The sequence below is a fragment of the Myripristis murdjan genome, chromosome 24 (assembly GCF_902150065.1).
Source record: "Myripristis murdjan chromosome 24, fMyrMur1.1, whole genome shotgun sequence".
Lineage (NCBI taxonomy): Eukaryota > Metazoa > Chordata > Actinopteri > Holocentriformes > Holocentridae > Myripristis > Myripristis murdjan.
The window spans coordinates 27,784,418-27,800,062 of record NC_044003.1 but is presented as its reverse complement, the minus strand read 5'-3'; the positions used below and the strand labels follow the sequence as shown (position 1 = coordinate 27,800,062).

The 15,645-nt window shown below is 39.1% G+C and overlaps 1 protein-coding gene across 1 annotated transcript in view; it reads right to left on the bottom strand.

Moving 5' to 3' along the window:
• man1a1 (mannosidase, alpha, class 1A, member 1) overlaps positions 1-15,645 on the bottom strand; it is a 189,210-nt gene that overhangs the window by 127,693 nt on the left and 45,872 nt on the right. Inside the window, exon 2 of the mRNA XM_030046877.1 lies at positions 8,403-8,499. Coding sequence (XP_029902737.1) covers positions 8,403-8,499 — 97 coding nt within the window. The remainder of the gene's footprint in view (positions 1-8,402; positions 8,500-15,645) is intronic.

Sequence of the window (15,645 nt, the reverse complement as noted above, 5' to 3'; positions counted from 1 at the left end):
TCAAGTGAGAAAGATCATTCAGCTTCAAAGTACTGCTCACCTTGGCATTTAGCTGTTCAGCATTACTAGAAAATACTGTTCACATCAGCTTTCAAATGCTTATTACTACCAGAAAATCTCATTCACCTCAGCTTTTCAGTTACTTGGCAACTCAAGGTTCAGTGATAGATCTCAGTTTCTCCAACAGCTTGTCTACAGATGTCATGAGATGACTGATTTTGATTCATGTTTTTTAAAATCTATTTAAGATCTTTTTTTTTTTTTTTGACAAGATTTACTTTTTTTTCTTATTCAAATGAGCACTCCAGTTAAGGATAAAGGTAAGTACTCTAAAGCTGGGTCAGAGGTCAGCTATTGGTAGGTGTGACAGGGACATATAAAATGAGCTGTAATGTAGAATAGCCATTTTCTTGAAAAGTAAATGTAGCAAGTCAGTATAAAGGCAGTTGTAGGGTCTGAAAATTTAGCTTTATAACATCACAAATAATAAATATAAATTAAATTAGATAAAATGTTATGATGAAGTAAAAACCTCACAAAGTAAAATTTAACACTATTTGATGACTTTCAAGGCCAATATTTGTAAAACTCTATTTCAGACATTTCAGGACTCTATAAGGACCTGCTGACAGCCTGCTCCAGCTTCTTGAATTGTGATGTCATGCACTAGGAAAAGGTTGGCGGAGAAATACCAATTTTTCTGTCCCATTTCTGATCTGACAGCTCTGTAATTCTCTACTTTTTCTACACTTTACCTTTCATGAAACTGACAGCCCACATACTCATACCAAAGATGACAGAATATCAGTCCTTGCCAGGGTGGGAAGTTACCCCCAGCCAAATATGCTCAAATGTGGGTAGAAGCAGCAACTTGGTCCGCTCTACTGGCCGCTTTGGCAGACAACCAACTATCAATAAGCCTTTATGCCATGAAACAAAAACCCTAAAGTGGCTTGTGATCTTTTTTACCCAACTATTGTTATGGCAAACAGAGAGAGAAAAGCAGCCTACTGGGAATCTTGCATTAGCACTGATGATGTTCACTGATGATATATTAGGTCATGGCTGGCTCCAGATGGTGAGTCATGCACAAAACATAAGCATAAAGCATGCAGACAGTGTAGAAAGATTCAGTTTCTTTTCAACTCAGTCTTAGACTTGACAAGAATCTAACTGACGCCACTTTGAAGGTGTTGTGATGGTTGGTGTCTCCTGGGATTTGGCACTATTAAGTGTTTGCCAGAGTTTGCCAAGAATAAACTGTCACTTTCTTCAGATCGTCCCCTATAGATGTCCAACAGAATGTAAACAGATATATTACTTAAATATCAAGAGTTCAGCACAATATCAATAAGACAAATTATATTTCAACAACATGGCATATCTACTGACATTCTATTGTATGTGTGCTGAATTTTAACAAACACAGAGGCCTATTGCTGCACCCCTGCTGTGTTATTATGAAACCCACCAGAGTTCTGGGCACTTAGTGGGATCCATATTAACACTTTAGACACATGTCACTGAAATGCCATTTATGCCTTGTTGATATTCTACTGAACTCTTGATATGATTCAACTTCAATTTCAATTGACATTCTGTTGAATATGTGTAGGGGATTATCCAAAGAAGGTGTTACCAAATAGAAAATACACTCAGCACAAACCTCTTACTAATCAGTGGTCAGAAGAGAAGAAATATATTTGTTCAAGCTAACAGTAAAGATCGGCTCAGATGAGCATCTCAAGAGCAAACCGCAACCTTAAAGTGGATGGACTATAGAGGCAGATGACCATACTACCTTTCAGTCCAAGAAGGTGAAGCCACACTGGGCACAAGATGACCAAAGGAATAATGGAATAATGAAAATGCCTGCTCCAGTGAATGCTGATTTCTGTTATGGCATGTTGGTGGCAGGCTATAATCATAAATCCAGAACATAATCCAAAACCAATTTTCTTTTGTCACATTAGGTTCTTTAACAATAATGGTCCACCATTTCATCACCATAGCAACTTTAAACATTGTTGCTGATCAGGTCCATTCCTTCATGACCAGTGACTACCTTTTTCAGATGGAAACCTGATGGAAGTGATGCTTCAAGAACTTTGACAATGACTTAAATTAGGTCTAGATCTCAACCTAAGAGACTGTGGTTGAGGTGTGGTCAGAGCAGCAGCCTTTTTTTTCATTGCCAGAGAACACAAGCATTAACATTAACACTTTTCTTCTCTGCTAAAGTTGGTCTAAACTATACTCAGACCAACTTTAACAACTTTAGAAAACTTTGTAGCATCTAAGACTTAAGTAAAAAAAAAAAAAAAAAAAATGGATTATGCTGACCAGCTAGGTTTACTCAGGGTTTTTTCTCCATAGAGGACTCGGAGGCAGCCGCTTTTCTCAAATTTCATGCCGCCTCTTGGTCCTGGCATGGTTTAAGAAATTTTTGCACTCAGAGTAACTGTTCTGTCCAACATAATTTTGTAATTTGACTGCAGTACTGTCAAAATCCACAGAGGAGCTATATTGTAATCAGCACAAAGTGCCTGGAAAGGCGCTGCCAATGAAGAAGAGCAGCTCTGTGTTTGTGTTCACTAGCCTGGCTAACTAGAGGCTACCTTAATTAGATTTAACAAGGGAATACACAGTGAAATGAGGCAGCTGTCAAATTGTTCATCACATAGGTGAATCGTAATTTCTTCTACACCAAAGCAACTCCTTGCATTTGAATAGATTTGGCTACTCAATTACAAGACATGATTGATCTCCCAAACTTACACCCAGTCTATTTCTTAAGTTACAACGAAGGCCGTTTTCAGATTTGTAAATGTGAAAACGGTATCCGACTTTTCTCTCTCAGCTCAAGAGAGTTGGAGAGAATGAAGACAACAGATAAAACACAATGACACCACATGTTGTCGGATACTAAGCGAAGCATTAGCTCCTTCTCCTAATTCACAATTCATGTTTCAATGTAAGGCAGTAAACTGCACAGGAGGAGGACGGCTACTGGATGGAGATAGGGCTGTACTTTATTAACCTATTAACAGTATTATTTTAATTTATAGGCCTTTGACAATAAAAAATGCATTATCCCAAGTTTAAGTGTGTAAATGATGAAACCTGCTTGGACCTAAATACGCCTAAATTTCTGATCTTTTAAATTGTTTCCCTAGATGTGACTGAGTTACTATGGGAATATTATTTAATATTTCAGGCGGCAGCAGTGTGTGCGTGTGTGTGAGTGTGTGTGGTACTCAATGTTATTGGGCAAATGTTGGTTGACTGTTACTGAAAGCAGCACACAGAGCAAACTAAATGGTGTGTTTATTTAAAATGAGTACTAATGTGTAAAACAAATAAAAGAAACAAACGTGTGATGAATGTAAGGCTTTTCTGGAAACATGAACTTTACTGAGGCTCAACAACTTGACATGATTAATGTTAATTTATACATGCACACTCACTAACTCAATCTTATCTCAGCAGCAAGCCAATTAGCTCATGGTGCTGAATGCTCTCCTGTGCTAAGTCTTTCCCACCAACTGTCCTATTCATGAAAAGGTTGGTAATGTGTAGAATAGGTCAGTGGTTTTCGAAGTCTTTGAGGGGTCCTTAAGGGGCTTCCAGAGGTCCTCTGCAAAAATTTCACTATAATTTAAGGGGCTTTCACATTAGGTATGATTGCTTCATATTGTGTCGGTGTACGATTGCATCCCCACTCTGACATTTTGGGGTCAAATGTGCTCAAATCTGGGCCTGAGTCCCTCATATGAAAGGCCCCTTAATTCACAGACAATGTATCGTTTTAAACTTTTCTTCTTTCTCGTTGCGTCTCACCATGATTTGTTACAGTTCAAGTCATCTAAACAGTTTAACCGTTTGAAACCTGCAAAAATTCACCTGATTTCATGGGGTGAAAAGGGTGATAAGAAAATTATCAAATCATTATCAGGAACATTAGTAAACCTTACCCAAAAATTATCAGGAAATTGCCAGAAAGCTAGCAAAAAAAACAACAACCAAAAAACAGAAACTAGTTTAGATACAATACAATACAATTTCAGTCAAAATATCTGAACTAAAAGTGTTTTTCAGTGTTTGTATGGTAGTGCCCTTTCCAACACAGCTCTGTTTCAATATGATCTATCTTGTAATGAGGCCGACCAATAGTGGCATTTTGGATGCAATGTCGATAACAGAGGGCAAAGTTGACTGATTATTTGAATAACGTGCAGTGTCCGCTTTCTCTAGGTCATGAACGCTGTTCCTTGGCAGGAAATCAAACCTCAGCGTTTACAACTTAACCCACAGAGAGCAGCCGAGGCCTCTGTGGCAGAAATACTCATATTTTGATCTACATCTAGATGTTTCAAATTGGTGTGTGACCAGTGTAAGGGTTAGGATGCTGATACCAATACTTGTCGAATGAAGCTGCCATTAGCTCATATTTAGTGCCAATATTCAAGACCTTGATAGGGGCCATACCAGTGATTTTGCAAGTTTAACGTAAAAATCTTTTCCCAAAGCAAGTCATCATATATTGGAACTCTGATATCATTTTCCTCCATTTTATCCAGCCATTGGCTTCCCTTCATTCCATGATAAGAAAATGAGCTTTCAGAGACTTCATACTTTCTTCACACCAGTATTCATCACTGTAATAAAGTCGTCCACATTAGTTTTCCTAAAAGCAGTAGCAATAGTAGTAAATGGGTCAAACATTCAAACATTCAAGCTGCTACATTGAAGCTGCACTAAACAAGATTTTATATGTATAAATAAGGGAGTGGCGCTACAACAACAGATTTCCCACCATAATTGTTGGAAATCTTCTTCATAAAAGCGATGACAAATCAAAACTTAAGTTTTCATTTGTCAAAATCACATTGTAGGGTGGGGTGAAATCGAGCTTGATGAGACTGTAGCATGCCTCTCTCTTCCTCTTCCTCCTCCTCCTCCTCCTATCCATATCACAGAGCTAAGATCAATAGTCTATTACAAGCCTACTGTCATGAACACTCACCACAAGAACAGATACATCTCTCTTCCTCTCTCTCTCTTTTTATCTGCCCCACTCCCTGTGTCTCGGACATTTCTCTCACTCAGGATCTCTTCCTGTTCCCATATTTCTCCCAGCCTAAATCCAGTGTGGTCTGTCTAGGTGAGACTGGCCACACTGAGACACAGTGCCATTTATATATTTATATAATAGCCTTGCAGAAGGAACTCGAATCCAGAGATACGTATTTATGAAATGCAACAGCAGACCTACGTTCCTGCGTGGTTTTCCTTACAAACTTTCAATAATGGGGAGCACAGGGGCCAAAACAAACTTTCCTTTGTCCCTGTAGTATTCAAGTATCACCAACCAAACAAGTAACCCAACAAGCAAGGAGAGCTTGGTGTGGAATAACCTTGAGTTCGAGACTTCCTGGGAGCTGGGAAGTGCTGCTGTTTAAACCTCTCGAGAGCAGTCGAGAGCTCCTCTTAGTAATTTTTAATGTGTTCATTGCTTGCCATAGCCTGAAGCATTACCCTGTATTTTCTGGTCGGACAAAAAACAAGTTGGTGCACAAAATGAAATGGCTAGGTTTATGCTCTTGCTATAGGGCTGAACGATATGGTTAAAAAAAAAAAAAAAAAAAAAAAATCATGTGATTTTTGCTGGGGTCTGTACCAAACACACAAGTTCTCTTTCATTTGGAGAATGTAATTTGTAGTATAGGGCATCTCTGTATAACCATAATACTTCATTTAGAATGCTCTTGTCACACATTTTACATTTATCAAAAAAATTACAGCTCTTGCAATTTGGATACTGCACTTGGCCATATTATGACTTTGATCGTATTTCGATTAATTGTTCAGCCCTACTAATAAATGAGGCTGCTGTTAATAGGGCACAGGAAATTCATTTTTTATATAGGCCTAGACATTATTGGCCACAGAAGGTGATAATGTCACTGAGACAATTTTTAGTTTGTTAGGTTAGTACTCCCTTTACTCTTACGAGTCTCTACACCTTAACTTACACTCAAATGTAGGTTAAGGTGGTGAAAACAGCTGCAGTTTTCTTAACAATAATCTGTTTATTTGAATGTAATTTCAGCCTTCCGCTTCCTGAGTTTATCAGCTGTGTTATGTAGAAATTAGCTATAGCATATCACATACAGGCACTATACATGTGGTATATTGCTGTTGGCATGTGGTGCAACTGAGATTTTGCGGTTTTGATCCTGCAGTAATTTTCATATTTCAACTTCAGCTGAAATCTTCACAGTTATGAAACCATTTCAAGACTGACTAACTGAAGAAATCAAGACACAGGATGGATAAATTAAAAGGAAGTCTGTTTCCTTAGGGCATTTTCACACTTGGTTCATCTCAGCCTCTCAAGTGGACTCAGCATTTTTTTGCACATGTGTGAACATGTCAAACAAACTCAGATCTCCGAGAAAGAGAAGTGAAATGAGAGCACCTCTGGGGCTTGGTCTGGGTGTGGTTCGTTTCTTGTTCGTTTCAAGGATTGATTGATTCATGCACTGTGAACATCAAGTGGCTTAGGTTCATTGGTTGCATTTTGCTACAGCCTTGAGGTTTGCCATTCATACACAGATCATACAGCAACCACGGTACCTGGTAACCACACACAAGGGAAAAAAAATCTTCTTAAAATGGAACAGCAAAATCGTTTGTCTGAGTTCTAATAAAGCTATGGGGTGTAAAAGTGGTGTGAGATCTAAACTATACACTGGAGCGGAAAGCAGAACTGAGACATCTTTAAAGTTATGAACACAAAGGGGACTGAGTTCTGAGTTTTGCGTCCGGTTCACTTCAAGGTTAATTTAAAAATAACTATATGTGAAAATCCCAGTTTCTGGAAAGTTGACATGTGAGATCTAAGAAAAATCAGTTGTACATAAATCATACCAAAGCAAACGTCAAGATTTATAGTACAGTTAATGTTGATGTAGATCTGCAGTGGCCAGATCCGTCAGGCCCACTCAAATGATTTGACTTCTTATTGTGAAATCATTTCCCCATAGGCTTGTTATTCTTATTCTTATTATTGTAACTTCAGCGTCTCACAATGGTATTAAATCTGTAAAATCATCTAAATATTTGATGAGTTTTTCACATGTGAAAGGGCAGAAAAATTACATTGCCTTTCATTCAGGGCCTTTAATCAATTAAGAGCTTAGAGTTTGGCTAACCTTACTCAAACTGTAAGCAGTTTTAGCTCAATACTTTAAAGTCACAGAAGCCTGCTTGATCTGTGCCCACAATTTGCAGCAACAACAAACTACATGACAGATTAAACCTGATTTTGGTATTACAGTTTTATTGATCCTCCTTGATCCTGCTAGCAGATCTAATGTCATGTTTACTGCAATGGCATTCTCATTCCATGAGAAGTAGCAGGCTGTGCGTGTGTCTGTGTGAGTGTAAGTGTGTGTTTGTGTGTGTCGCTGGGAGGATAAGTGAGTACTTGGAAAAGAAAGAGTTATTATCCTACTTTCATTTGGATTGTGATTTCTAACACACACACACTCACACACACACACACACACACACACACACTGAGGTATCCTCACTAGTCCCAGATATGACAGACAGAGAGAAAGGAAGACACTGTAATGAAAATAAGAGTGTGTGTGTGTGTGTGTGTGTGTGTGTGTGTGTGTGTGTGTGTGTGTGAGAGAGTGAGTGAGAGAGTGAGTGAGTGAGTGAGTGAGTGAGTGAGTGAGTGAGTGAGTGAGTGAGAGAGAGAGAGAGAGAGAGAGAGAGAGAACGAGAGAGAGTGTCTGTATATTTCATTGATTAACTAGTGCCTGGAGTCATGGCGCAGTACACTATCTTTTAGAACAGAGAGACAGAGAGGACAGATTTAGAAAAGAGTGATAAATGAGTGAAAAAGAAAGAGAAGTGAGAGAGATGGAGGTCTGACAGAACAGAGCCTTTCATGTTACCAACCTCATTAACAGCACAGACACCAGCAACAGGCAACGAGCACAAACCACATGTAAATATATGAAAAACTGACATTTACTATGCATCTATTAAAGACGTTACATAACAGACGGAAAGTGAAAAGAAAAAAATGACTAAGTGATTTGCAGAGGTGTTGCAGACAACTTCACGGTACTCCCGCCTACAAATCACACTGCATGTTGGAGAAACCCTTCACATTGAGCATGTGCAAATCCTCAGCTTTTCAATCCCATTTGTAACCTCGAAATAGTCTGGATATTTTTTTTTTTTATCAAGTACAAAAAAAAAATCATATGGAAAATCCCCTGTACAGATGGATCAGATGCAACATTCAGGAAAAAAATGTGTGTGTGAGAAAGAGAGAGAGTGTGTGTGTGTGTGTGTATGTGTCTGTGTGTCCCACTCACCAAATAGATTGCTGGAGTGGCCTTGCTTGGAGACAGGCCTGAGTTCATTGGAACCCCAGGCGAAGCGCTTGTAGCTGTCCCATGCGTGCTTCATCATCTGACAGGAGGAGTGGGGGGAGGGGGTGAGGGGGGACAAATGAGAAGAGGTTAAGAGCAGGACAATCAACTCTGCTGTTATCTGGAGGCCTTTTAGGTTGCTTTCAAAACCTGTGCTCTATTTGATTGGGTCTGAATTAGTAGTGTGTGAGCAGAATGCTGAAGTAGTGTGTTTCATCCAAAACTATGTGTTGATTCAAAGTCTTAGCCCATAAATATTGTCCTTAACCCACAACTCACGACATTTTGAACCCATGATCACAAAGCCAGGTAGCCCTGTGCTTCCTGACTGTTGTCTGCTGAAATGTTGGCAACCAATAAAGAGTGTTTAATTAGAATTGTGTTTTGTGAAGAGAAACCATCCTAACACCAAAACGTTTGGTATCACATGACCTGTCAGATGACCACTCTGTAAGTATTTTGCCAGGTGTGTCTCTGCATTCTCTCTTGTCTGAAGAAGGGCTTACCCCCGAGATGTCATACAGTGGCACAAAGTTAAATGTTGATGGGAGCATATCATCTGGTATACAGACTCCATTTTTCTATTTCTCATATATTTATCTGTCCAGCACCCAGTATTTATCGTTTGGATGGGTATGCGTTTGTTAATATTGAACATGGAAGTTTACCAGTTTACCATGCATCCATCATGCATCAGTGCTAAAGTGGTAGTCATGGCAACAATCGCTTATTGTTTATCAGTGATACAGTTGTAGCACTGATGCACCGTCACCTATCATGTTCCTTATCATGCATGAGTAGCACTGTGGTATCCATGTAACAATCCATTATTACGCATCGGTACTACAGTGGTAGTCATGGTAAAGGTCCCGTATTGTGCATCAGTGCTACAGTGGTAACCATGGTAACAAATGGTTCGTTATTATGCATCAGTACTACAATGGTAGCCTTGTCAACAGTCCCTCGGCTTCCGGTGGTTTCTATGGTAACGGTCCCTTATCATACATCAGGGCTACAGTGGTAGCCATGGTAACAGTTCCTTATCAAGCATCAGTACTACAGCAGTAGCCATGATAGCACCACCTTATCATGCATCAGTATATGGTGGTAGCCTTGGTAACAGCCCCCCATCATGCATCAGTAGTAAACTGGTAGCCATGGCAACAATGGCCGGTCCCCATCTATGTTTACTGTAATGAATTGTTATTACTGGGCTTGTCTGTGGCTTGTCTGTACTCTAATAACAGCCATGATGTTAGTTACTGTAACACACTCCCTCTCATGTTTTATGGATTAATAACCAGTCTTAATTAATTGAGATGCTCAACACATATCTTCAGTGCTTCATGCCATGAAAATAATAAAAATATAAGAAATAAATATGTAAACGAACATTCAATAAAGAAAAGGGAGAAGATATGCTGCCTTTAAGCCACATGAATCTAGTGAACTTCCACAAGGAGATTTGAGGAAACCACTGGCAGAGCCAATTCTGTCTTAGCTGGATCTTTGCTAGGTCATACTGTTTGTCGAAAAATGCACACACACATGTGCACACGCACATGCACACACGCACACACACACACAGTGTGTACTGACAGGAGTGTACAGGGGATTTTGGTAAGGGTGCAAAAATCTCATTTTAGTCAGTTTAGTTTAGCAGGAGTTCTCCTCAGTATTAATCAATCTCTCCATCTTTTCGGCCAGCCTCCAGGGCTGCATTGTCAGCTTCTCCCTGTGGTGGCCTGTGAAATCCGGGAGCCTATGGGAAGGTTTGGGCATTCTTGGGCATTTTTCTTGTATTTGTGTTGCACATTTTTGGGATCATTTTAAGATGTTTTCCTTGTAATTGAATTTAAAAACATATTTATAACAATTTATAACAACTGTTTCTAGCCAATTTTCAGCTAATGCTTTGCCAGTTTTAAGTAATGTTCTTGTCATTTCTTGTATTTTTTTTATAATGATGACAATTTGCTAAAAACCTGTTTTCCAATGTTTTTGAAAGAAATCAAGTGAATTTGCTCAGATTTCAAAGGGCTCACAGAATAACATCCAGCTGTCAAAAGTCAATTTGAACACTGGATTGGAGTAATCATGGAGCAAACAACTTGTGCCCCTCCCTACTAATAAAATCCCCATCCTTTTGAAATTGATCAATAAACAGCTGCTTGTTTTTCATTTGAATCCTGACAATGCATTCTGATAAGTATTCTAGAAGCTGAGCTGCCTGACACCTGTTTGATTTAGTTTAGATGGGGGTCGCTGTGACTAAGTCTGATCAAATTGGGGGGGTGGCTGTGGTTTTATGTGGATCTACAACATCTGGGGGTCCAAGACATGCAAATATTCAAGACAGAGTTTGAATAAAATACACCAATTGCCGTGTCTCCTCATACACACACAAGATTGATACAGAGCATGTGTTTGTACACCCTGCAGGGCACAGAAGGAAAAGTCATCCGTGACGCAGCATGGATCCTGCACGGCACCAGCCGATACACCACGTTCTCACACACTCACACACACACACCGACAATCTGATTAGTTTAGTGACTCACACACCGGGAGACAGGAGTGGCGAAAATAGCAAGAATGGAGGAAAAAAACAACACCAAAAAAAAAAAAAGAAAAAGAAAATGCAACAGTGTATGACTCTGTGTAAGTGAAAGAGTAAGAAAGAAAAAAAATAGAGAACAAAAAAGACTGAGAGACAGAAAAACAGTGAGAGATATTTGTTTGCATCCACAGGTAAGCACAGCATAAAAGTGATCCACCAAGCAACTCACAATCACTTTTGTAACCATTTAGCTTAATATGCCTTATTCTTTAGTGTCTTCTTGCAATAAAAAGGAAAATGCTGCCAATAATCTTTCTTTATATTAAGGCAAGATGAGCAAGGTCACTGAGAGAAATTGTCTCCCATCATGAAATGCTGAACTCTTAACAAAATGTCACCCAACAAATGCTGTGCGCTGGATCTATTTATTCAAAGATTGTAACTGCTCTTCTGAAATGTCATATTTTATTAAAATAAATGCAGCTTGGAGAATCACTTGTGTGACAAACTGATCAGTGAGTTCCAACAATTCAGGAAAGATTTTTGAGTGATGTTCAGCAGAAGGGCAAACAAGTTAAAAAAAAAAAAAAGTGAAATAAAAAGCACTTAATTTGTTATAGTTGTGCACATATACATGTGTTGACAACATGTCAATTCCATGTTCCAATGAAAATCATTTACAACAGCTCTAACTTTGGTGGTTTTCATGTTTTTATGTAATTTGAGGATTTACCATCTCATATATGGGCTCAAATAGTTCTAAAACTGTTTATTAAATTATTTCACATCTAATTAGATAAACTGAAAAAAGCACAGTTTTCAAACTAAAAGCACAACTTTTTTGGTTTATGAAAAGCTCACATTATGGAAACAAATGCTTTTCACTGGAAAGCAGCAATTTGGCACTTCACTTTGAACAGGTGAGTGTCACACTTCCCTGTTGGCTGTGCTGAGCAATTGGGTTTAACCATTTCTGTAAACCTAACGATGGCCAATCACTAGTCATCAAGCTAAGGATTAATTTCTTGCTACAGTAGTGGTGAACACTGCTTATGTTTATAAGAATTAAAAGGACAAGCCATAATGCTTTATTAAGCCGTGTAGTAACAACAACACAAGCCAAACTATAAATAATAATTTCACAAGCAAATAAATAAATCTTGACATATTTGTTGGTCTGTATTTTACTGTGATTCCTGAAAGAAACACAACATTGCAAGAAATAGATTTGTGTTGTCTTTTTTTTTTGTGGAAAAAAATTGGGATGAGGAGTATGTGTGTGGGCTGGGGGTGTCAGGTGTCAAGATTTGTTTAAAGGTTTCGAATGAGTCTTTGGATTTAAGATTCAAGCAAATAAATAAATGAAAATTAATTTCAATGATATCCTAAGGCTTTTTGGGAGGGTGGCTTTGTCAGGTTGACTGGTGCATCAGTGATGACAGTGGATCAGCTGACTGGTCGGTCAGTCTTTGGGTCAGTCACTAATCTACTGTTAACTTGGAGAGAAAAAGAATCCTCCATGGATGTATCAAGAAACTGATGGCAACAGCTTTGTCTGCAAAGGTCAATGAACCTACATTTTACTAACACTGCCTTGCTGCAACAGACAACTTCATAACCTGATGAGCCCAAGTGACAGCAAGAGATCAATTCAGCCCTCCAGCCAATATTGATAAGTTCAGCTTCCTCTTGTCTCTCTGTTGTTTAAGAGACACATTTGCATTTAATTGACATGTTTTTGTTTCACCACTTCCTGTGCTGAGAGGATTTCCCAGAAGTGATAATACAGACGCCAGAATTAGCTTCAGGAAAATCAGGTGAATCGACAGTGCCTAAATTAGAGATGGGACACTCCTCTCTGTTACAGCCTTGCTTTGTTATGTCGGGGTGAAGAGGCCAGTGATAGAGATCAAAGGGAGACAGCAGGGTTTGGTTTGTTTAACATCACTGGGTTTTCAAAAGGGAGGCTACACAACAGGGTACTTGCACCATTTTTTAAGTCAAACTCAAATCCTAACTTTTCTGTTCATACTGTCAATTCTAACTTTTCCATTCAAAACATTAACCATTCAGAAGCATATTAATAAGCTTAACAGAGAGTCTTCAAAACAGCCGACTGCTGAGAAGTTACAAGGGAGTCTGAACTTTCAGGTTTGGTTCATGCCAACTATGCAGGCATTAGCAGCAGCTAGCTGATGATTTTGAGATCTCATGTACAATGTGGTATGGCTTTCACCCCCATGATCCCTACCGTGAGTGTCTTCTGGAATAAACTGCACCCTGCCTCGTTTCTTGCTGGCCCACATGCGATACTTTTTACTTCTTTCTACGACCATTTTCACTGAACTTGCATCTCCTCATCTTGACTCACCACTATCTAGCAACTAGCATAACTGATGACAGAGGCATTATTTATTTTCCCACCCACACTCTGGAAAGACCTGGACTTATGGGTTAACCATAACCTTAACCAACCCAACAAATGGAGGAAACATGTACTAGCCAATAAGAGGCAGAGTTCCCGAAATATGGCAAAAAGATGGGGGTCATATGATTCAGCGTCAGTCTGTGGCTGTTCAGGAAGAGTGATTTAAGATGCCTCCTCTACATCCACTTAGCCAATCAGCAGATTAAAAGTTCAAACAGGCAAAGAAACAAAGGAAGTGGGCAGTGATGTCACAGGGTGTGGGGTTAAACCATGGAAACTGGTTTGGTGCAGGGTGACAGCTTGATCACCAATCCCATCACTGACTGCAGTGTTTACCACACATATGTTATACTTGGCTGGTCCACCCAGGTATATTAACCACCGCCCATGTATTCAACTGTGGCGCTCCACCTAGTTCCAATTTCACCACCCCTAGCTTTCTGTTTGTCTGTCTGCTGTCAAGTGGGTTAACACTGGAGATACCTTAGCACATCTCTTTCAACTGCTTCACAAAGAGTCATTTATGACTTGGCCTACATTCAACACAAATCTTTTCCATAAAAGTTACTAATGAAAATAAGTACTTGAGTGGCTAAATAAAATAAAATAAAACAGAATATAATACCTGACAATAGATTACCCAGCATTTTGTCTGTTTAGCTATCAAGTGATTAACATTAATGATAGCTGAGAAGGACTCTCATTCATTTGCATAACAACGACATTAACGTCATTAACGACTTGGCTCACATTCAACACAAATGACTTTTTCAATAAAAGCAACTGGCTTAATAAAGTGGAAGAGGAAAAAATAAAATCTACCTGAAAAATGACCCAGTCTAGTGAGACGGGTGGCGAAACCACTCCATTGCAGTGTTACTGAACACTGGCTTGTGTGAGGTCAGAGCAATATGCACGCACTTGTTGAGGTGTGCGTCGGTCAGCCTATTGCGCAACTGATTCTTAATCAGATTCATGGTGGAAAACCCTGACTCACAAATTATTAATTATATACTAGTAATGTAATTCTTACAATTTAAAAATAATACTAATTTTAATATTATTATTTTGTATTTTATCATTTTATTTTTTATTTTTGATTGATTGCTTGGGGGGCCAGTCAAAATTGCGTCATGGGCCGGAAGTGGCCCGCGGGCCTGACTTTGAGTATCCCTGAGCTAGAGTACCCCTTTCCCCCTCTTCAGTCCCCACAACAGGTGCAGTGTCATTCAAATTAGGCAGTTTAACCAGACATCCAGAAAAAAAAATAACAATTTTGAGGCAGCAAAGGCTCTTTCTTTTGTGGAGTGATGAGTCAATTCACTGATCAATATTCATCCAAGTCATACTTTAAGATGATTAAGCTGAATTGATTCACACATTCAAACTGCATAGTTCTAAGAAAGCCGACATGCAAGCAAAACAAAGAACCAGTGTTCAACAAATTCCTTGTGCTTTCTTTCATTGTTATCACTCAGAAACACTCAAACAACATTCTACTCCACGCCACAAGCACATGTGAGTCATGCAATCTTTTGTGTAGCAGCTCACTAACAGGCTGTTTAGTCCAACGAGGAACTGGCTCCATTCTGGATCGCGACCAATTCTGACCAAAAATAAATCAGTTCAGAACCGGAACAGTTGATTCCCAGGTGCAACCAAATCATAGTAAGACATGAAGCGGGGACGACGATGACAATAAGGGTGGGCATGCAGAAATTTAAGAGGGTGCACTGGTTTGCCAAAAAAACCAAACATATTTTCAATTTGGGTGTCTCTTGAATTTTGGGAAAAGATGAAAGGGAGTACTAGAAAAAGGAAATTGTATCTTGAAATTGCAGGACCAGGACCAAATTATCAACAACTTAAAAAAAAAAATGAAAGTGACTCCTAAAAGATGAAGTGAAAAGTGGTTCTGGACAGGGTATGGGTGAGTATTATGAACTCCTCAACAGTATACTGGGTTCCAGCAGTCTGGGGCTGAATTCACACTGGTGCAAATGCAGGTTGGTTTGGAATGGGAATCAGTGGGTTACTGGTAATATAATACTATCAGTATATTTTACCTACAATACTGATGGTGTCACAACATAGCAGATTCTGCAACATGCAATATATTGTAAAATAATCAGCTAGAATAAATATTTTTTCTATAAGCAGGAAGCGATATGTTTCAGCATTATAGTGACTGCAACATG